This window comes from Manacus vitellinus, unplaced genomic scaffold (genome assembly GCF_001715985.3).
Source record: "Manacus vitellinus isolate BGI_N305 unplaced genomic scaffold, ASM171598v3 scaffold_47_pilon, whole genome shotgun sequence".
In the NCBI taxonomy this organism is placed as follows: Eukaryota; Metazoa; Chordata; class Aves; order Passeriformes; family Pipridae; genus Manacus; species Manacus vitellinus.
This window is the reverse complement of record NW_021940585.1, coordinates 3,416,933-3,440,165: the sequence shown is the minus strand read 5'-3', so window position 1 is coordinate 3,440,165 and position 23,233 is coordinate 3,416,933. Positions and strand designations below refer to the sequence as shown.

Here is a 23,233-nt window from a genome sequence, read left to right as displayed (position 1 = left end):
CTCCCAGTCCAGTGGGAGAACCACAACCCAACGACTTCCACGAGCTCCAGCACCAGCCAGCGACTGAATGATGCCAATAAAAACCACGGCCAGATGAACAGGCACACACCAGCTGCATGGGAAGCTCGGGGTGAAGGCGGGGGGAATTAAATTAATCCCTTCATTATCAACCTGACCCCTGGAAAAAATCTGAAGGAATGGGCTGTGAAGGTTCACAGCGGAGCACTAAAGCCAGAAGATCAGCTAACACAGCATCTGCCAGCCCAGAAGGGCTCGGCTCTAATCTCCTCCACCCCAGCTGGGGCCGTGGTGGCTCGAGGCTGCCAGAGCCAGGCGATGCCAGCAGCCAGCCCGTGCCACACTGGCACCCCCTCAGAGGGGAGAAATGGAGGAGAACCTCAGTACAAACCAGCCCTCTGCCTTTCCTGTGGAGAACCTGAGTACAAACCAGCCCTCTGCCTTTCCTGTGGTCCTGGGTGGCTTTTGCTTGCCCATTTCCTGCCCCTTCAGGAGGAAATTCTGTGTTTTTTCCCGGTACCTGTGTTACTCTCAGAGAACTGGGTTGATACGTGTCAGCCCATTATGGCACACACTCACTAAGTTAATGCTGTGAGACTATGTAGAGGTTTAAATATTAGGTGAGCTTTGGGTAAGCAGAGATGTGGCACGTGGGAAGAGGAAAGGAGGTGAGGATGAGCCACTTGGGGATTTTGGGGAGGAAAGATCAGCCACCCATATAACTCCAGTGAGGAATCCTCAAACCTTGCTGTGTTATGGCATGTCCAGTCTTACAGCCACACTTGTTGCTGAATTCACAGCCAGCTCTGCAAACACCCCCAAATGTGGATCCCCACCATGAAGGGAAGATCCAATCTCTTCCCATACTCCAAACCTGCCCAAACCTTCACCCCAAACCTGACAAGTCTCTGTTGGGAGACACAGCCATGTCTTAGAAGCTGCTCTTCTAATCTGGAGATGGCTCAGGACTAAGAGTAGCTTCCTCAGTTCATCCTTGAACAGATTTTTAATAAAGATTTTAAGAGGTTTTTAAAAAAAAAGACCCCAAATCTGCCCCAAAGACACCTGGACACAGTGCACACACACACACAGGATCCTTGGTGCTTTCTTGCAGGGAGGGAAGAGCAGGGAGCAGCAGAGCCATGGGCAGTGATGGTGCCACAGGCATCACCTCCAGTCAGGGCAGGGGACAGGCTGCAATCCGAGGCCAGATGCCACATGGCAGAATAAAACCAAGCACACAGTGTGGAGGGATTTCTGTTCCTGCAATCCAATCCCTTCTGCTGAGCTGCCGCCAAGTGCCCTCCTGGCCCCACTGCTGCCAACAGATCTTTAGGAAAAGTTTGAGGAAGAGGGGGGGGAACAACAGAAAATAAGAAAAAAAAAAAAGTCTCCTTCTTAGGCTTAATATCTCAAGTGAAACTTATTTTTGAAGAATAATAACCAGAGAGCTAAAGGCAGAGAGCACCGACCCCCAGCTCGTCTCCATCACGGTCGGGGTGGTCCTGGATGTGGTGGAAGAGGCACCACACCTGGGGGGGTGGATTAGCCCAGCAGGCTGCTCTCTGCTGTTCCCACTCCCAGCACAGACAGGCAGCTGAAAGCAGATTTATCTGCTGGATAATAAAGGCAAAAGATTCTCAAAGGGGACAAGTTTCAAGCCAAATCGCCAGGCTCCTCCATTTCTTTTTTTTAATCCCTCTCAAAAGTGTCTGTATTATACAGGGGGAAGGGGGAGGGAGGGTGGGGGGCATCCTCACCCAAAAAAACAGCAGAGCAGACGTGGCTGAAGCACCAGCCAAGAGCTGCAGAGGTGCCTCGGAGGCACAAAGAGGAGATTAAGGCTGAAAGGCTACAGCCAGGCAAGGAGTCTGCTGGGAAGGATGGGAAGAGCACACGGGAAATATTTTTGGATGGCTGACAAGGAGATGCAGAGACCATCTGGGTGAGGGGAGGAAGGGCAGGGTGCCAGGGAGAGCCATGGGAAGGATCAGCCCAGCCAGGGGAAGGCAGGTCTTCACAGCTGCGTGTGCAGGACCCGCTCTCTCCCTCCTCCTCCTCCTCCTCCTCCTCCTCCTCTGAAGAGAGAAGCAACAGCCTGGAGCTCAGGGAGAGGGGCAGGTATGTTGGTTTGGTGTGGAGGTTTTATTCATAGACTCATAGAACAGCCTGTGTTGGAAAAGACCTTAAAGGTCATCTCATTCCATGGGCAGGGACACCTTCCACCAGCCCAGGTGGCTCCAAGTCCCATCCAACCTGGCCTTGGACACTTCCAGGGATGGGGCAGCCACAGCTTCTCTGGGCAACCTGTGCCAGGGCCTCCCCACCCTCCCAGGGAAGAATTCCTTCCCAATATCCCATCTAACCCTGCCCTCTGGCAGTTTGAAGGCATTGCTCTTTGATCCTGGAAGTACAAGCACAGTACAGCTGTTACACTGTGACCTCCAGCAAGTCACCTCAGCCCAGCACTTCCAGCCTCCTCATCCTCATGGGGGGATAACAAGGCTCAACCTCCACTGCAATAATTCGGGATGCTCTGACAGGAAAAGCTGCCCAAGCCTGGAGTGCAGTGAACAGGTCCTGTTTGAGAACAGGTCCTTCACTAACCTGCTCAAGGCCATCAGAGAGAGAGAGAGTGGTGACAGCAGGTTTTTGGGATATGGATGTCTGCCCTTGCTGGGAACAGGCCCGGGACCCAGGGACTCATTTTTCACAGGGCATTGAGCAGCCATTAGACGTTAACGACTTTTGGCAACTGCTGACCTGGGTCAGATTCAACCCAATGACCCAAAAGGGAGATGTTTTGCTTTCCCCATCAGCAGCCCCTGGGAGCCATCCTGCACTGTGCTGCCTCTGGAAAAAAAAAAGAGCTCAGAAAGGAAAGGCAGAGAGGTCCTGGGCTGCAGCACAGGGTAACCCTATCAACATGCACTGCAGATCCTGGCAGCCTTTTCCCCGGGAGGAATCAAAGCCTCATTGATACGTGAATTATGAATGAAACCTTAAGCTTTTAAACTTTTAACCTGTGCATTTCTAAGAAAGTCTTAATTTAGCCAGAGACACGGCAGGAAAGAACAATGGCTCGGTGGAAGGTACTGGATTTTCTGGGCTTTTAAAGTACACCCTTGTTTAAGATGAATATTTCATTTACTGAGCTATTCTGAGGGGAAAAGGGAAATTCTGACCCTCGCTGACCAGGGACGTGAAGTGAAATCTGTGTTACACTGAAACTCCTGGATGAGACTGACTGACACCAACATCATCCCTCCTTCAATCCCAGCCCAGGGCTTCTGCTCCTTGCTCTCCCTCACATCCAAGTTTCTGTGAAATGCTTTAGTGATGAACAAACCACCCACCATGACCCACAGCCCGATGCCAGGGTGGAGACAGCACCCCAAAGCCCAGCACCCTCCCAGAACAGGAGTCCCACCCCACCCCACCCCACAGTCTGCTGTGCACCCCAGGCATGTTTTAGGCTGAGCCTTGCACTGTCCCACTCCACAGGGCAGCTGAGACAAGCTCAGGGACAGGCTTTGTCCAGCTCCTGTTTGTGAATTTATCCCCAGCTAAAGGGCCAGAAAAAAGGTCTGGGGAAGCAGCAAAGCAGGAATGGGGATTCAGTGTGACAGGGGTCAGGTCAGCTCACACCAAATAAAACCAGGGTGGGTCAGCTCAGTGGAAGTAACACTCATTAGAAGAATTAACTATATAATGAAGAGGGAGGGGGCTGCTTTGCTCAGGTCTAGCAAGGCACTGTTAAACTTTATACCACAAGTACCAATCCTCTCCACTGGAGTTCACCCAAAAAATCGCCTTGCTGACCAGTGCTGAATGAGATTTTGTTTATTTTCTAGACAACTGTGGGCACATTGCTTCCATCAGCAGCAGAGCTGGCACAGAGCTGGGATGTGAGCAGAGCCAGGAACAAAATGAGCCAGAGCCTCCAGTCTTCTGCTGCCCTGCAACTGAGCTTTCTCCAGGACAAGGCTGCAGGGAACTGCTGGGGTAGAAATGGTGCAAAACCCAAACCCAGCCCAGAAGGGACACTGGTGTCACAGGAGCCACATGGCAGGACAGGTCAGAGAATCACAGAATGCTTTGGGTTGAAAGGGACCTTAAAGATCATTTAGTTCCAACCCCCAACCACGGGCAGGGACACTTTCCACCAGCCCAGGTTGCTCCAAGCCCTGTCCAAATTGGCCTTGGACACTTCCAGGGATGGGGCAGCCACAGCTTCTCCCAAGCCTGCTGGGAATGTAGTTCAGGAATTTAACAAATAAGCAAATTCTGCTGGTGTGCTTCAAGAAGTTACAATCCCCTTCTCTGAGCCCAGAGGCATCAGCAGGAGGGACACAGACCTGTTTCAGCAACACAAAGGCTGTCACATCAATTTAAATTCTGAGGAAGTTTTGAAGCAAAGCAGGGAATTAGGTGACACTGCCTTAAATCACCACATGAGGGTCCTCCAGTGCTCAGAGGTCCAAGACCTGAGGAAAGGACCTGTTACTAGTTGGGACAGGGCAGGACTGGGCACACAAAAGCAGCTAAGGAAGGATGGAGAGAAGGAGACGTGGTCTAGGGTGGACCCAGGGCTTGCCCACCACATGGCAGAAGATGCTGCTATTCAGAACCAGGCAGAACTGGGGCAGAAAAGGCAATGCCACCCTTGGGTATGCAAGGATTAGACATCATGAGCCAGCAAAGCTCCTCATTTTCAAAGGAGGGAAAGAAGGGCAAAAAAAAAAAAAAAGCTTAAAAAACCCCAAAATCAATCAGCCACAAATTATAAATAAAAGAGATGAAAGTTAAGAGCGAAACGAAACAAAGCCCCAGGTGGCCTCTGCCTGGGGCACTCCTGCTAATTTTAGTTTCTCAGCTCTTCCCTGAGCTGTCTGCTTCCATGACTGTACAGTTTTAGAGCATTTACTTCACTGTGACTCCCTAAAATGTTGCACATGGGGATGGTCCAGCCTGGGCATCGGTGGGAAGGGGGAAGGCAAGGAAAAGGTGTGTGGGACCAACCTCGGGGGGGACAAACCCAGTGGATCTGGGTTCTTGAGCTGCTCTGGGTGGCCAAAGAGGTGGTTGCTGGCTGTGCCATTGTGTGTCCAGGTCCACACATCCTCAGAGCACAGGGATGGATGGACAATTCCAGTATGGATGTGAACGATCCTGCGCCCCTTCCAGCGCCGAGCAGGCACCGGGGGGTGCAGCTCCCTCCTGGGATTCCCTTGCACAAACCTCTCCCTGCACCCTCCCCAGATGCTCAGTGATGCACCCACAGCCTCTCCCACCCCCACACCCCCTCTCCCTGCCAAAAACCACGGCGGCCCTGCTGGGTGCTGGGTGCTGGAGGGGGGTTGGCCGGGCAGAGCCGCTCAGCAGCCACCACCACGAGAGAAAAGGCAGTGGCCTCACAGAAGCATCCTACACAGCAGAATGTATTTAAATACCTAATGAAGGAATAAATCTGGGAGAGGGAGACATTTACTGCATACTTATTCACACAGAGCCTTTGTGCAGGCGGGGGGGGAGTGCGGGGGGCTGGCACTGCAGCTGCGCCCCTCTGCCGGGGTAATGAATATGGCAGCATCCTATTAAATGAGGCTCTACCTGTCAGGGGGGGATATTGAGCACTCCCAGCCACCACATCCATTCCAGAGGACCCGTCTCAGCCACGACAAGATGCAGAACTCTTATCGACAGGGACCTTCCCAGGGGGCTCGGAGAGCAAACACCGCCGTGGGGGGGGACAGAGACAGATTGGGCCACTTTGCCTCTGCACAAGACAGCAGGGCTTTTTTCTTTGTGGCTTTTAATCCCCCCCCAGGCAATATGTCAGAGGGTCGAAGTCATGAACTCATCCCATGGCAGGGGGTGAGGCTGAAGGGCCGAGGGCTGTGCTCGGGCAGAGGCAGAACCTCGGACCAGAGGATGAGGGCGAAGATCCCAAGAGGACAATTAAGTCCTATTTGTGCCCTCAAGCCCTGAAAATGTGCTTCCTTCAGCCCAGCAGAGCTGGCTGGGCTTTTCCACCTGCCATTTTACCGCAGGTGGAAAAGCACAGTTTGCTTTTGTTGCTGTGAAGGAGCAAGACCCACCTGCTGCTGCATTGGAGCAGGGAAGGAGCAGCCAAAGGCCATGCAGAGACAAGCTGGGATGGGGTGGGTGCCTGGACAGAGCATATTGTGCTTGTCTGGGTTCAGAGGCACAAATGTCACAGCCCACAGAGGCTGAGTTGTACCCCACATCCCCAGACAGGCAGCAGGAGCTGCCACAAACCTGTGTGTTAAGAGCTGAATACCACGAAGTCCTCCCTGCCCCGGGCTCTCTCAGCCCTCATCCCACACCACCAGCACCCCTCCCTGCAGGGCACAGGGTGGTGATGACACACAAGAGCTCAGCCATGAAGGCACTTCACATTTCAGGCAACTAAATGCATGGGCAACTATCCCAGACAGTGCTGAGTGATGGAGCATCAGCACCCGCTGTGTCCCCACAGCCCTGAGCTCACACCCACCATCCCACAGCATCCCTGAGTCTCCAGCAGCATCCCTGAGCCTCCAGCAGCATCCCTGAGCTTCCAGCAGCATCCCTGAGCCTCCAGCAGCATCCCTGAGCCTCCAGCAGCATCTCTGAGCTTCCAGCAGCATCCCTGAGCCTCCAGCAACATCCCTGAGCTTCCAGCAGCATCCCTGAGCCTCCAGCAGCATCCCTGAGCCTCCAGCAGCATCCCTGAGCCGCCAGCAACATCCCTGAGCTTCCAGCAGCATCCCTGAGCCTCCAGCAGCATCCCCGAGCCTCCAGCAGCATCCCTGAGCCTCCAGCCACCACTCAGCTCCCAGCTTTACCTCCCCCACCTCCCAAACACAGCCAAACTCATCTTGCCCTTTGCCTGCCCTTCTGCCTTCTCTCCCTCCCCCCCCGATACAAAAGGTCGGGTTTGAAATTCAGGGGTCAGGAGGAAGAAATGGAGCGGGGTCACGGGTGAGAGAAGCAGAGAGGGGAGGAATTTCACCTCTCCAACCATTTGCTTCCATGAATCAGCAGCCTCAGAGCTCCTGCCAGGAGTGAGGGTGTTGGGATTGAGCAGGGGAGTGCAGAGGGGGCTCGTGGGGACAAGGGTGTTCCCCACCCCACAGCCCAGGACAGAGCAGCACAGCAGCCCCTCCCTCTCCTGCAGGCTCCTCTCCCCCCCCCCCTTTTTTTTTTTTGGCTTTTTTTGCCAGAAAAAACCCCAAAACACCTAAATGCCAAACCCCCAAAGCAGAGCTGCAGCAGAAATGGAGCGAGAGGAAATTAAAGATGTGCTTAACACATCTGGAGTTTACATTTTCCATCTGCAGAGCCCAGCGAGGCAGACGGAGAGAGGAAAGGTCCTTCAGGTTCCTCTCCAGGTGCCTGTTAAGGGGGAGGGAGTTTGGCTCATGTTGCCTCTTCACAAGTAGGATCTGGGGTGAATAAATATATCATCCCACATTGCTTGTGTCATCACTGTGCCCTAAACACCAGCTTTTGGGGTTTTTTCTTTAATTTACATTATCACATACACTCACTATCTGCCAGACACGTCCATTAGCTCTCCCTCTCCAAACTGCTCCACAGCCAGAGCCAGGCACTTTGGGAAAGCCTGGGAGGATTCCTGCCTGCTTGAGGATTTCACACTGGCCCCTCTCTGCTGTAAAGGTAAAAATAATTCCTGTGCTCAGGAGGAAATGAATGCACTGAGCATCCCAATGAACTTGGAAGGTGGCTTAAAAGAGAGAGGAGAGCAAGGGATGAACTGTAACCTCTCTGGAGTGACTGCCACGCTTGGAGATGGACCATCACCATCCCTGTGTCCCTGAGCCTGGCAGTGATGCCCAGGAGAGAGGGCAGCCCCATTCCAAGGGAAGGTAGAGATCTCCACTGAGGAAGTGCAGCTGCCACTGGGAAATGTGCTGCGAGAGCAAAAAAAAAAAGCTGTTTTCATGTAAATGTCCCTAATAATAAAAGAGTGAATGAAGAAAGCAACACATACAAACAGGAAATAGTACATTTGTGCTAGAGAAGCAAAAATGATTCTAAAAAAGAGAGCTTTATCAACAGATTCCAGAAGGCATTGGCTGTTCTTTAATGCTCCTCAAGGAATAACACACAGATCCTGCTGAACCTGGCCTGCCTCTGATCACAGGTTTCTTAACAATCCCAGCCTGGGTGCTGCACGCTTGGAAAACATTAAACTTGCTTGTTTTCTCAGGCAAATATTGAACTGCTGTTCCTGCACCCCCTAACTGGTGTTTCGTGCTGCTTGCCCTGGATCTGCTCACAGCTCCTGCAGCCAGGGCTGCTGCATTTCCATGGCAATCCCGACTCCCAGGCTGCTGGGGTCAGCCTAATCCCAGTCCAACCCAGTCAGTGGCAATAAGGTTTGCCCTCTGCACAGGGGATTTGATTTGGGTTGGATATTGGGAAGAAATTCTCCCCTGTGAGGGTGGGGAGGCCCTGGCACAGGTTGCCCAGAGAAGCTGTGGCTGCTCCATCCCTGGAAAGTGTCCAAGGCCAGGTTGGACAGGGCTTGGAGCAACCTGGGCTAGTGGAAGGTGTCCCTGCCCATGGCAGGGCGTGGAATGAGGTGATCTTTAAGGTCCTTTCCAACCCAAACCATTCTGGGATTCTATGATGAAACACTTTGCTTTTCCTAGTGAGGTGGATCCCTTCCTCTCTGACCAAGCCCCTTTAACCACCCAAGCCCCTAAAGATCAACGTTTCACTCTTGCAGGGAGGGGGTAAATCCAGTCCAAACTGCCAAAAATAAGTCCAAAGGTAGGTCTTTGGTTTTTATAGCTGACAAGTTGCCACTTGTGCTCCTAAACAGCTTCCTGGAGTGAGAAAAGGAGCTCAGAACCCTCAGTCCCTTCCCCTCACAGCAGCACCGAGTTTACAAGCAACAGAGAAACAGGAGACAATGTCTGTTTGTCCCTTGATAAGTGTCCTACTAGTTCAGTGGGAAAAGGGCTGGAATCACGGGGGCAGCTCTCACAGCAGCTGGGCTGAGGGAATTCCCACTTCAGCTTTTAATTAATAAGAGCAAGCTGCAGGACAGAGCTCCAGCAGAAAAAAATAAAAAAAAAAACAAAAGCGCTGCAAGAAACTCTCCAACAGCTCCTCAGAGGAGCAGAACCACGAGTGAAGCACCAGTGTGGCACTGGGAAAAGGTGGCACAGGGCCCAGCTCACCATGGCAGTGCTCCCCTCAAGCTGAGAGCCCTGGAAAAATCAAATATCAAATATCAGCTCTACCCCGTGCAACAGGATGTGCTCTGTTCTGAAATGTACAATATTTACACACATTTATCAGTTGATTACTAACAGCGAGGGTCAGTATTTATTTTGTTTTCTTTGCAGTTTGGGTTACAAAGTAGATTTCAGACGAACTCCCTGTGATGTCAGAAAGTGCTGTCATCCCCTTTCCTGGTGGGAAAATCGGGGGGCCAGAAAGCAGCCTTGTCCATGCTTCAAACTCCTCAGTCTCTCTTTCACTATACCTGAACCTTCCAGATATTCTAATTATTTATTTCTCAATAACAAGACCAGGTTCCCAGCGTGAAAGGCTCTGCACAAAGAAACCACGAGAAGAAAAGCAGAGAGGGTCACAGCCTGCTGCCCTTTCGCTTCAAAGCTCTGCAGAATGATTTAGCCCAAATATACTCAAGAAGTGCAGTCGGTCTGCGAGTCAAAAGGAAGGGGGAAGGTGGGAGGAGGGGACTCTGGTTTTATTCCAAGTCTGCCATTCATCAATTTAAGCGTGTGAGACCAAAGGGAGCCCCTTCGTGGTACAGAGTCTCTCGGAGTGAGGAGCTTTAAGAGCATCGGGAAAAAAAAAAAAGGCAGCAAAGAAGCTCGGGAGGGAGAGCAGGGAGAAGGATGCTCTGTTTTCCCACTAATAAGCCAGTGGCTGCGGGATGACGAGCAAAAGCAAACATCACATTAGTCAGCCAAACGTTCCCTCGGAGCCGCGAGGTTGCAGGCTGAGAACGCTCCCGGCCGCTGGGGAAGGTAAGTGCTCCCAGCTGGAGGCACAGCGCTGTTTGTTCCAGAGACCTTGTTTTACCCCAGCGCCTCGTCCTCCCCCTTTTCGCCTTTACTCAGAGCAGCTCAAGGGACCGACTCTTCTCCCCGACTAACAGGGGTCTCAGACTGGCCTCCTCTCCAAGCAGCAAATGCAAATCACCCTCTAAGTTAGTGGCAATGACCAAACTTCACAGTCCCCACTGCTTTTAATGAGCTGGGAAGGGGGGGGAAGAGGCCGAGGCAAGACAAACAATTACCACCTACAGTCCCCCAGCGCTTTGTGCTGCCTGGATCCCAGCTTTCCAGGATGCTCAGGCTGGTTTGAGGATGCTCAGGCTGGTTTGCCTAAGGCCTGCAGGCAGGTTTATGAGATTAAAGCCCAGCACACAATAAATAATTTAGCAGCTAACCACAAAAAAAAAATAAAATAAAAAAAAGAAAAAACCCCCGTGCTGTATAAGAGCGAGGCTGTATGATGTGTACATTCATTTTAAATGCACATCACTTTCATCTACATGTATCTATTTGATGCAAAGACGTGTAACCGTGTGAGGAGGAACAGCCAGGAGAGGTGCTGGGTCCCCGGCTGAGGCAGGCAGGGAATGTCGGGACAAACGCTGATGAAGCCTCTTGCTAATTATTCCAGCCTGCCCCTGCTGCTCCCTGCACTCCCCTGTTTGCATCCATGTCCAAGGAATCAGAATCTAAACCCTTCCTGAGCCAGTTATTCCTCCACCATCGTCCCCTGCTCCCAGTATGGACTGGCAGCAACTGGGGGAAGCTGCACCTGGCTCAGCTCTGACCAGGAGCAAACCCCATGGGTCACACCCCGGGCAGCATCCCCTCTTTTGGTGGGTTTGATGGTTGGATTTGATGACCTGAGAGGTCTTTTCCAGCCTTTATGGTTCTGTGGTTGCACAGGGCTGGGAAAAGTCTCGTGATGTTACAGACACAGGATGGATGCACAAGGAAACCTGCCCAGCAGATGGGAATTGCTGCCACGTCTCCTCAGTCCCAGCCAGACTGCTCTGTGACCAGAAACTTCCCTTTCAGTGTCCTCAGGGCTCCCCCAGCCCCAGGTGGGACACGGCCACGCTCAGGGGTGTAAATCACAATTTGAGTTACAGAGCAGAAAACTGCAAGCTCCAGTAACATATTCCCATGTCAGCTCAATAAAACACGAGAAGAAGGATGTGAGCACCCTCACCCCCACAGGACCACCACGTATCTCTCCCTGTACCTCATCAGCATCATCTGAGATTGCTTTGAGACACATCTAATGAATGACCCTCATCTTCCAACCTACAGCAAAGGGGAAAAAAACCCCCACAACCAAAACCTAAAGGTGTGGAAAGGCTGAATGCAGCAGTGTGAATGCAGGGGGGAGGCTGGGAGACAGCCAGGAGGTGCTACCACTGCTGCTAACAGCAGCAGACACGTTCAGACTTAGTGTTTTATTGTTATTTTTGTCCAAGTCACAGCCAGGAAAGCCCACGACCATTCCACAAACTCCAGGGAATGTCTCTGGTGCAAAATTCCCCTGGGTGCTGCATTCCCCAACCCCAGGAGCTCCTCAGAGCAGGCAGGGGTTTGCATCCCTGTGTCATTTCCAGGCTGGGCTGCCTGCAGAGAGCTCCCTGAAGGGCTGGGAAATGCAGGCTTTGCCTCTCCAAGCATCTCTGCAGGAATGGAAAGAGGGTCATAAAAGGCAGGGGGAGGTGGGGAGCCCATGCATCATCACAGGCATAATGGGCTCGTGCTGATATAGGGACTGGCCACATCCTGGGCCCGCCTGCCCGGCGCATCCATAAATATCCGGCAGATGCTCCAGTGATGGATTTGCCCTGGCAAACCAGGTAGTATTTTACAGCCCTGCTGAGGCTGTCGCTGTCCTGCCCTGCAGAGAAAGGCAACAGCACCAACAATGGCCACTAAACTTGATTAGGGGATTGAGGAAATATTAAAGGTGGCATCAGTCAGACACAGAGGGGAAGCCCAACAGCAATCCCAGCACAGACCGTGCTGCTTTTACATGGCATTCCCCTCCCTGATTGTCCCTAAATCCCAACCTTTTTGCAGCAGCAGAAGCTCAGGGGCTGTGCCAGTACCCAAGACTCTTCCTGCAGATTCCCCCATCTCTTCCCAGCACATTTGTGGTTTCCACATTTGTTTTTACTGCCTCGAGGAGGCATTTATAGAGGCAACATTGCATGGTCTTCTCACAGTATTTCTTGCCACCCAGGGATTTAAGATCTTACAAATGGACCAAAACCTATGTTATTTTGACCTCTGAGGATTTTAAAAGCCTGCAGAAAAATATGTATATAGTAAAGAAAGCATGAACTTCTTGACTCGTAAGTAGAAAGGCAAGAGTCCAACAGTGCCCTACCCCCAAGAACCAACAACATCCAGAACACAGCAACCCCTTCAGATTTACACTCAGAGGAAAGCAGGGGCAGCCAGGAAAATAAAATGAATTCACAAAACAGTTTGGTATTTTCTGATATTTTTCACCAAGATCACTTCAAGAAGAAACTCATTATTGAACGAGATGAAAGCGGAGCGAAACGGAGGAGGAATAACTTCTGCCTCACTTCATGCTCATAAAGGAGATAATACCTCTTAGACAACGTGTGGGGATTAATTATCTTCCAAATATGTCAAAGGAAAAAAAAAAAAACTTAGTTGGATGGGGCGCTGAGCAACCTGGCCTAGGTGAAGGTGTCCTTGCTCATTGCAGGGAGTTGGACCAGATGGCATTTAAAGGTCCCTTCCAACCCAAACCATTCCATGATCTGGGAGGCAGGATATATTCCATGCAGGGGCCTGTCCAGCCTGCACTAGCTCCACTTCATTTAGAACTGAACAAAAATCTTGAGTCTGATTTTTTTATTTTTTTTTGTTCATTTGCCCTCCAAAATCTCCCAGTTCGATTTTTCAAGGTGCCTGAACCTGCGGAAGACCCACAGTCATCCCCAGCTCACAAGCCAAGAAACAAGATTAAAGCAGACTCAGAGCCCACCTGGCTCCATTTCACATCCACAGCATTTCCTGAACACCTGCCCCTTCACTCTCCAGCAGCTATAAAAATATGTGCCAACTTCTCAGTCTTTTTTCTTATTTTACTTGCTCTGGCAGGCAACACATAACAGAACCAGAGAAGTGATGCTGGGAGAAGAAGAAACCAATTTTATGTCGCTAAGAAGTGGCAGGGACACTCCTGAGTGCTCAAAACCAGAGTCTAGAGGGATTTGGCAGCTCTGCCCCTTCTCCAGCCCCAAAATACACACATCAGTGCTCTCCTCTGGCTGCCATCACTTTTCATATTCCCTTGCACGAATTCCAATTAATAAGTAAGACTCCAACTTCTGGCTATGAACAATAACAAATGTAAGGGGACCATAGAGCATTTTGGGGACCCGTTTCTGAGGTCAAAGTTTGACTGCCCCTTTTTTTACACAGATGGCAGCAAAGGGGAATTACTTCCTGAGTCTTGAAAATCCTCTTTTAGGAGGAAAATTAATCCCTGCTCCTCCAACCACACCAGAGCAACCACCAGCAGTGCAGTACTAAACAAATACCCCCTTATTTCACATTCTGGGGCAAGAAACAGACTTGTTTCCCAGACCTTTCAATTAAACAACTTCTTCAGTCAAACAAGAACCATCTGCCATCTTCCACCTCTGCTGGGACGTGGAGATCTGTGCCCTGGGGGTGACGGGATGACCACGGGCACAGCAAAGCCCCTGACGTGACAACCTACAGCTAAACCCAGGCTTCCTCTTTGGAAGGAACCCGAAATGGATGATTTTCAGCCATTCAATAACAGCCTGATGTCCTCTTGGCTTCTCCACACGCTGATGCAAGGGAGTTTTTCCTGAAGTGCCCCGGAATGTGCGTGCGGGGGCGATAATAAAGGACAAATTGAAAGGATGAGATAACCATCCATAGAATGAAGTCATTTAAGGACAGGTTCGGACATATATATTTCATTGTGAAAGACCTATTTTATTCCCCACTAATGGAACAGATTGAATCAGCCAAGCTGAATAAAACTATCACGTCCCAAGACGTAACAACACACTCAGAGCTCGCCTTTCCCGCGGCTGCGGAATCCAGGCAGTTCCAGCTGTCCCTTGGAAAAGGGGAGGTTGGGAGCAAGGACAGACACTGCACCACACAGCCAGGGGTTCAGCAGGTGAACAGGAGTGTGATTCCATCGTGAAAATGAGTCACAGCACTTCTCCTGCAGCTCTTTGGGGGTGACCTTCCCCGCTGGGATGGATTGGAGCCACGGCCAGTGCGGCTGTTGTGGGGACAGGGTGTTACAGGGGTTCAGAACAGTGCCTGATGCCCATTTATCCGGGTGTGATTTGAGATGCAAATGCTCTCCTTCACCTCAGGGCACCTGAAACAACAACCACACCCGGGCTCTGGCCTGGAGCACTGAAGTTTGCCCAGCCAGTGCCTCACACCTCCGGCATCTCCGAGATTAAATCCTTATCACCACTGAGCAACTCACTGCTGGGTGAGAACCAGGTACAGCGTCACTGTTCCTGCTCTTCCCTCACATTTACCACCCAGGAGCATCCCCAGCTCATGTGAGGGTAGGCAGGGCTGCAGGAACTGCACGTTTCCCACAGCCAGCACGAACAGCATGATGGCAAAACAACACCAAACAACACCCAGCCGGCGTTGTCAGACACAGAGGAGACATTTATTTATTCTTGATCACAAACATTGTCCTCCGTCGACAAGCTGAATGAAGGGCACTTCACTGATTTATTAGATCTAATAAGAAACAGACCTCTCGGGATGAAACACAAGATTGATTTTCAGTGGTGAGCTTTGCTGCCACCCCAGAGCCTGACGAGATGAAAGCAGGCATGCACAGGGACAGAGGGCTGAGACAGCACTGGGCAGCAGGAAGAAATGGGAAGATTTGCATGAGGAAGGAGAGGTGAGATGAAAAGGAAACAAGGCAACAGCAGCCCTTCAAACTGAGGGTTACTCTTTTCTCCCTGCAATCCTCCTCTCTCCCACTATGGATCTTAAGAGCAGCAAACTGCTGGGAAGTTTAAAGGCAACTCCTGCACAGTTCTTGGGGAAACCTCCAAGCTGGACCCTCCCCATGCATCTGCCTTTCAGAGGAGCCCCTCTAAATACAGCCAGTGTAATTTTCACATCAGTCTCAGCATCTACCAGGCAAACCACATTAACTGAGTTCCGTGGATGCCGTTTTCCATCAGGAAAAAGACAACTAGCACAGCAGTGCTTAGCTTGAGGCCCTATTAATAGCAGCCCTAATTATATGGCTGCAAATTTAATTCATAGCAATGATTAGTGTCAAAATCAAAGGCATCACACATCAATATTGATGGAATTGTATGAAGCCCATAAACAGAACAAGCAAGCTGACACATCTGCCCCCAGCACTTAGTTGCTGTTAACTGTTGCATTAATGTCCCTTTTAATTTTGCTGGATGAAAATTGTTTTATTGGTGGAATCCACAATTCTGAGTGGTAATGTCTCTGACATGATCCCCTCCCAAAGCCAGGAGATGCTGTGGGAGGAGAGCTGCAGGGAGAACTGCATCCCAGCTCCCTGGGCTTCATCCAGCAGGTCACGGCACCACCAGCACATTTTGCTTTTCCCCCACTTGGATAAAGCTGCTGGGGAGCAGTGGTCCCCCAAAACTGCACGTAGGGGGTGTTCTGGGGGTGCAGACATTTCGTCCAGGACGTGCACTGAGTGACCCACAAGTCCCCCTGAGCCCTCACCATGTACAGGTGGGCTGCAATAAGAGGTAAGTGGGGTGGCAAAGCAGGAAAACTCCTCCTCCAGCACCGAGTTTTAATGGAGAATAGATCTACTGATTCACCCTTCAACAGTAACCAAGGACAGGCAAAGCACAAACCAGAACCACCAGTTGCACGAGGAGCAGCTGACCAGTGTGGATCAGCCACAGCAAGCACAAGCACACCCTCCACCTGAACACAAACCCTGACCCCAGCAAATGCTCTGCTCCCCTGCAGGGACAATGCCAAGCTCACTGATTTATCTGATATTATCCATTTGTCACAGCTTTGGTACCAAAACCCCTCTGGTGCAGCCCTGCTGATCCCACAGACCCCACGGGACCTGCCAACATCGACTGGACCCCGCAGGGCTCCAAAACCAGCAAAGCAAGAGGTGAGTTCAGGCTGGGAAAGCTGCCAGCCCTGCCACGGGGCTCTGCACAACTTCCCAGCAGCCAGAGAACTTCCTTCACACCCCAGCCAGTGCTGGATGCTGGGAGGAGCAGGGAGGGGCTTCAAATGTACCCAGGAAACAGGGAAAAAGGTCGAGCTGGACAGCGTGGGGTTGTAGCAGAGTGCAGGCAGGGATATCTGGGGCTGGGGGACCTTCAGCATTCCACTCCTTTGGAGGAGAGAGGCTGAAGCAGCAGCAGCTGCTCTCCCAGGGACCGTGGCAGGAGGAGCTGGGTGAATAACTAATGGCTGAAGGACATCAGTGAGATAACACATCATTTTCAGTAAGGAATTCTCACTGGGGAAGCACAGGCAAATTTGAAGGATTTCAGAGCTGGCTCCTCTGACTTCGCTCCAGCTACACAAAAGTGTCTTCTCTGAAACCCCAGACTGAGGACCAGCTTGTTTCCAAAGGAAATCAGCAGCTGTGGGTGAGGGAATAGGTGTGATGTAGCTCTCAGACATTAATTGTGTGGGCAGATATGCAGTGGGGGAGGATATGAAGGAGATCAGGTGGATAAGATGTCTATCCACAGATCTCTGGCACTTACAGAGGTGTGTACATTTTTACCATCCTCATTTCACAGATGGGAGAGGAGAGATATGGAAACAGTCCTGAGCATCCTGAGCACTTGCTGACATCAAGACATGTCTGGTCTTGGAACAGGCACAAAAACTGGAGACAACTTGTCAACTTCCCACCAGGTCTGCAAATGCCTCCTCTGCAGCGAGAGCCCCACGGGCCCCACAGTTCAGTGCAAAGCTGCTTCCCACGCTTCACCTGGCCCCTCTTGGGCCGTGCAAAAGATAATCCCACGTGTCAAACGAGGAGAGATTTACTAAAACTGTAGGCAGGGCAACCAGAGTTAGAGAAAAACAACATCCTCAGCCCCAGAGCTGGGAGGACAGGACTGTGACTGTCCCAGTTAACAACGGGGGGCAGGGATGCCCTCAGCTGCAGGCAGCTCTGCTGTGTGGGAAATAAGGGCAGATGCCACGAAAGCCTGGCTGTAGGGAATGTCTGGAGTGAATTTACTCCAGAGAGCGACCTATTTTCTTCCACCAGGTGAAGGATTCCAGGTGAAGAGTGGACAGTGAAGCATGAATAGATTAATTCTGCATCAAAAAGGTGTTCAGTGTAGACTAGCACGAGGAATTAAACCCTGCTGAAGACACTGCTTCTTCTGTAATCCTACATAATTCATGGAACAGGACTGTGAATACCTCGTGTGCAGGCAGAGGCTGTTTGCTTTTACTGCCTCTAAATGAGGCAACTTCCCTCGCCCCCCCAAAAAACCCTGCAAAACAGCGAGCATCAGGCTGCCTGGCTGGCTCAGAGCTTGGCATGTGCATTGGTGATGTGCTGAGGGCTCCTCTTCCATCCATTTAGCTAAAAAAATCCTGGCTCTCCCCTGTGCCACGGCAGGGGGAGCAGGGAAGTGAGGGGCTCTGCTTACAAACCCCCCTCTCCCCCACGTTCAAAATTGCCCCACTGACACTCGAGAGGCACCAGGGAGGCACCTAATTTACTACTACTCAGCACTTGTAAAGTGCTGAATGAATATTAATGAGCTGATGTAATTAAAATGATGCAGACATTCAAGTGTAGTATCTGCCTGTCCTTGGATCTTCCTGGATAGATGAGGAAGAAATTCCCTGCTGCTTAAGGACACAAAAAATTAACAGCCTGCTGTTGATTACATTTGTTAACTCTTTCCCTGGTATGAAGAAGCAGGGTCTGCATTTAGCAGGTTCACCTAATGCTGTCATTTATAGCTGAGGTTAATTTGAAGGATCTCAGCTTTCCAGAGCAGCATCTCCAAGGCTGGATTTGCTGGAGTTGGATCAGACTTCTGCACCCACTGATGAGCTGGATTCCAGCTGCAGCTCCAACCCTAAAGACCAACCAGGGGCTCACACACCTCTGCTCACACCCCAAGGCCAATCCCACACCCCTTTTAAATATGAAACTCCTGGTCCCTTCGAAGTCAGAATATCCTATGATTTTATGACTCAGAAGCAGGGAAATCCCCGTTGGATTTTGAAATCCTAAAACTCATTCAAGGTCAAGTTGGACAGGGCTTGGAGAAACCTGGTCTAGTGGAAAGTGTCCCTGCCTATGGCAGGGGGTTGGAATGAGGAGAGCTTGAAGTTTCCTCCCAACTCAAACCGTTCTGTGACTCTCAACTGAGCCCCCCCAAACCCCTTTGCTTTGAGAGGGAACCAGCAGAAGCATCTCTTTGCCCTGGGCAAGTAGCACCAGTGCTCTTGATGAAGAGGGCAAGGAGTGTTATCTTCCAGGACTGATCAATCATCCAACTGTCAGGGGGAAGAGCAGGAGGTAAGAGGCAGAGGGAAGCAGTAGGACTTTGCCCTGAGGCTTGGTTCCAAAAGCAGCCAAGTTAACCCATTCCTGTCTCTCCATGGCCAAACATCCTGCCACCATCAGCAATTCTGCCATCACCAAAATCTTTCTAACTCACAGTCTTCTACCCAAGTTCCCAAGGATTGCTGGGAAACAACTCAAAACCATTGCAAGATTTCCATAGGTGTGTTGAAAGAGGGGGAATGATCCAAGACCTTGGATACAGCGTGCTGAGGTTCACTGAAATTCCAAGCCAGCTCCTCGCTTTTCCCTAATCAGACTGGCCCATTATTGCCCTGGTAATTTTGGCATCAGCCCCACAAACACACACCACAGGTCACCGAATGATAAAACCCAAAAATCCCAGACAAACATCATGTCACACCCAGGCAGGCAGTGCATGAGGAGCTGGCTGGGGCTGAGACCCCCATTACCCTGCTGCTGCTGAGGGAACTCACTGGCTGGAAGGGCTGGAAGGTGCCCTCAGCCTATGCCATGACATGCTGTGGAGCTGGAATGCCACAGAGCCACGGGAACTGCGTGGCCTCGTTTCATCCCTTTCCCAGGACCATCCTGCAGCACCTTTCCCAAACCTTGGCACTTCAACACAAACCACAGCAACACCCCTCTGTGCTAACAGTGCTGAGGGATGAACTCTGCCTCACCAACAAGGCTCTTGGTGACCCAAACCCTGCAATTCCTGCTCCTCACTGACTCCCGGCTTCACGCCGGGAAACGCCTGCGAGACACAGCAACAGCAACACACATCAGAGTCCCCTGAGAGAGAGGAGGAACAGATCTTGTCTCTCTGAAGCCACAGACATGAGCTTACCTTCCTCAGCTTGCCACTCTTGGTGCCCACGAACACCACGCTGTAGCCGTTGTAGACGTAGGAGGCCACGGCCGTCATCCTGTCGCGGCTGGAGGTGAAAAGCGTCACCCCGTCCACCGGCGTCGAGCCCCCCAGGGGCTGGTTGATGTCGAGCCCACAGAAGTTGTCATCGATGGGGACTGGCTGGAAAGACAAGGTTTTTGGGGTGGTTGTGAGTGAAGCAGAGCACAGGGCAGCCCCGCACGCTCGGGGTCACGCGGAGGGGAGCCGGCGGTGCCACCCCCTGCCAGCCTCAGCCTCCTTCCCCAGTGGCTTGTTCCCTTCCCTTTGCCATCCCTTCCTTTCACTGTCATCACCAACTCCCTGGTAAGAACACAGGCTGAAGGGGAAGAGCACTACAACTGTTCTGCTTTTGGGGAAACTGAGGCACGGAAAAATTTATCCTATTCATAGAATCATAGAATCAGCTGGGTTGGAAAAGACCTCTGAGATCATCAAGTCCAACCCTTGATCCAACCCTGCCGTGGTTCCCAGACCATGGCACTGAAGCCACATCCAGTCTCATCTTGAAAACCTCCAGGGATGGTGAATCCACCACTTCCCTGGGCAGCCCATTCCAATGGCTGAGCACCCTCTCTGGAAAGAAATTCTTCCTAATATCCAACCTAAACCTCCCCTGGCACAGCTTAAGACTGTGCCCTCTTGTCTTACTGATAGCTGCCTGAGAGAAGAGACCAACCCCCACCTGGCTCCCCACTCCTGTCAGGGAGTTGCAGAGAGTGATGAGGTCTCCCCTGAGCCTCCTCTTCTCCAGGCTAAACCACCCCAAGCAAGCTCGTATTCCACAGGGCCAGAGGTTGATCCCAGCTCTTCAGGGCCACCGTGGCCAACATCCAGAGCATCCTTACCGCTTTAGTGCACTGGACATCCTTGCCCAGCAGCCAGTTGAGCTCCAGGTTGCCCTCCCCCTGGTAGCAGGACTGCAGGCGGTCCTTGATCTGGGCGTTGACGGCGCGGATGGGGAAGACGCAGAGCGCGGAGTCGTCGGGCGGCTGGTGGTACTGCTTCTGCCCCTTGGAGAAGATGGCAAAGAGGACGTCCTCCTGGGCAGTGATGTTGAGGGACCTGGCCAGCACGTCCCCCGGCTTGGAGAGGTACGCTGCCTGCAGCAGGCGGTACTCCGTGTCCCCCTTGACGCAGCCGAAGGGCAGAGACACGTAGGAGTGGAACTTGGGGTCGTCCTTGCAGAGCCGGACGATGCGGGAGGTGTAAAAGAGGTCGCTGGCGGAGTTGATGGAGACGCCCTCGGGGGTCTCGGGCTGCACAGTCAGAAAATACACAAAGTTGCCGCTGGCGAAGCCGTAGATGTAGAAGATGTCAAAGTGCGAAACGAGGGCCAGGGTGTCTGAGGGGATTTTGATGAGGGACGAGACAAAGTCGCTGTGGAGCTCATAATCCAACATCGCCGACGACTCCGGGTCCCGGGGCAGTTTGCGGCTGGAGAGGGTGGGGAAATAATCCTGCTTCCCATCCACGGCCGTGCCGATGAAGAGCTTCCCGTCCTCGCCCTCCGAGCGCACGATCACGCCGTACATGGTGCCCGTCTTGTTGACGCTGGAGAGGTAGTGCTCCTTCTTGTGGGAGGGCTCCACCAGGATGAAGAGGTCGTCGAGGCGCAGCAGCTTGCAGACCCCCTGGTAGAGGCTGCCACAGGCCAGCAGCCGGTTCTCCGAGTAGTCAATGATGAGCAGCTTGTTGACGTTGTTGGTGAGGGTGAGGATCTCGCTGCACGGCTGGACGATGAGGGGTGGGTAGCAGGATTTGTTGTCCTCCTCGGGACCGGTTTTGTGAGCCACCAGAATGGTCAGGTTGCCCGAGAGCTTGTAAACCCTGTTGATAGCCCCAACGTAGACTGCGCCGGTGCCTCGGTGCACAGTCAGGTGGTTGAACGTCCAGTCCCGGTTCTCGGAGTGGAAAGTGCTGAACAAGGCATTGCTGGACACGCTTCGGGAGAGCGATGCCAGGAGGAGACAGAGCAAAGCCACTGACCAGCCATCAGAGTCCAGTGCCCGAGGCCAGTTCCTCCTCTGATCCATCCTGGGAAAGGCAAACTCCGTGTTCCCCGCGCGCGTCCTGAGCCCCGGCAACGTCCCTCACATGGTTCTGAGGAGAGAAAAGAAGCAGGCAGAGCAAAGGATTAGATCCAGTGTGCCCTGCAGATAAAATTCAAAGGAGGCTTTCTAATTACACAGTCCTTGAGATAAAGTGAGGGTGTCTCTGAGCGCAACAAGAATTAAGCAGGTCTGTCTCCCAACTTACTGGTGAGCAGTTCAGGCTTGATGTTTTGCCACTTGGTGCAGCCTCTGCATGTTAATTTGTTGTGTGGTTTAGCTGTTTGTAACAGCCATGGGAGGGGATAATCAGCTCCAGCCCGAGACAAAGCCCGCAGCTCACACACCCAACCATCCATCCGCAATCTTGTCTGAAAGGATGTCTCCTGCAGGGTGTGTTGTTGGAAGCAACAGAGGAAATAAGAGGTGTTTTCTACCTTTAAACCCTCTCTGATTTAACTTGGGAAACCGAGGAAGAAGTTTCATGCAGCCAAGTTCATGGAGCACATGCACACCAAAGGCACCAGCATCCCCCCTCCACCCCAGAGCCAGAAGTGCCTCAAGCAGGTGCTTTTCAGGCAGAAACTTCTCCCAGCCTTCACAAAGGTGCCAAAAAGCACCTGCCACCGAGGTGGGAGCATGTGGTTAGATCAGCCACCAGCAGCACCATGTGTAGGGGAGAGACGACCAGTCTGGGAGACAAACTTCCTGCTCGAACAAAACTTGCAGGAGATGACTAAAAGCTGCACAAAGAGACAGCCTGGGCCCAGAAGACCCAGTGGCAATCAAATTATCCATATGCCCTTCCTGATAGCTTTGTGGAGAAGAGTCAGGCACAGAGTCTCCTCTGACTGATGTGTTTTCACCACGTAGACAAGGTGAGTCTGGAGCTGGAAACCTCTGCCCAAAATCCATGTTGAAATGAGGCACAAAGCCAGTCAGGTTTGGTTCTTGTTTTGTTTTCGTGGTTGCTGCCAAAGGACCTAGACCTCATTGGGGCCTGAGGGATCGCTAGAGCCCTGCTGATCCCTACCCCCACCCTCTGAGCTTGCACAGGCAGCTGCCAGGCTGAATTAGGAATCACCAGGCTGGAATTTCCTTAGGAAGCATGTGCTCGCCTCGGAGACACTCCGGCAGCGTGAGGCATGTTTACATCAGAGCTCTCCACCCACCCTTCCGCTCAGCACGCGCCCAGGCACACACAGGAGCTGCTGGAGAGGACCCTTGTAACCCTCTTCCCCGCTCCACCTCGTCACCAGCACCTCTGCTGAGCGGGCACACTCCCCTTTGCAAAAATATGGACGTCAAAGACAATCCCAATCCCTGCATTTCCACGTCTGTCTCACCTAAGGGGGGTCCAGCTCGGACCACCCCCCACAGGAGGTCTTGGCTTGGTTCCCAGCTCAGCCACCAGACTTCCAGCCCCACCTCGGGCTCCCACAAAGCAGCTGGCAGCAATGACAGCCCAGCGCCCTGCACAGAGGAGAGACCCAGCTCAGAGGAGCCCTGGGACCACCAGAACAACACTCTGAGCTGGGCACCATGTAAGGGTTCAGAGAGCATTCTCTGTACCCTCCTTGTCACCACAAATGTGCCTGAAGGT

General features: G+C 52.1%; 1 protein-coding gene across 2 annotated transcripts in view; it reads right to left on the bottom strand.

The window, feature by feature from the left end:
* The window catches only part of PLXNA2 (plexin A2), a 144,740-nt gene extending 123,064 nt beyond the window's left edge, over window positions 1-21,676 (bottom strand). For both annotated transcript variants that reach the window (XM_029962520.1, XM_018079745.1), the window contains exons 1-2: window positions 20,428-21,676; window positions 19,520-19,702 (exon numbers count right to left, since the gene is read on the bottom strand). In XM_029962520.1, the coding sequence (XP_029818380.1) occupies window positions 19,520-19,702; window positions 20,428-21,615 (1,371 nt within the window). In that variant the 5' untranslated portion in view covers window positions 21,616-21,676. The remainder of the gene's footprint in view (window positions 1-19,519; window positions 19,703-20,427) is intronic.
* Window positions 21,677-23,233: the final 1,557 nt, after the last annotated feature.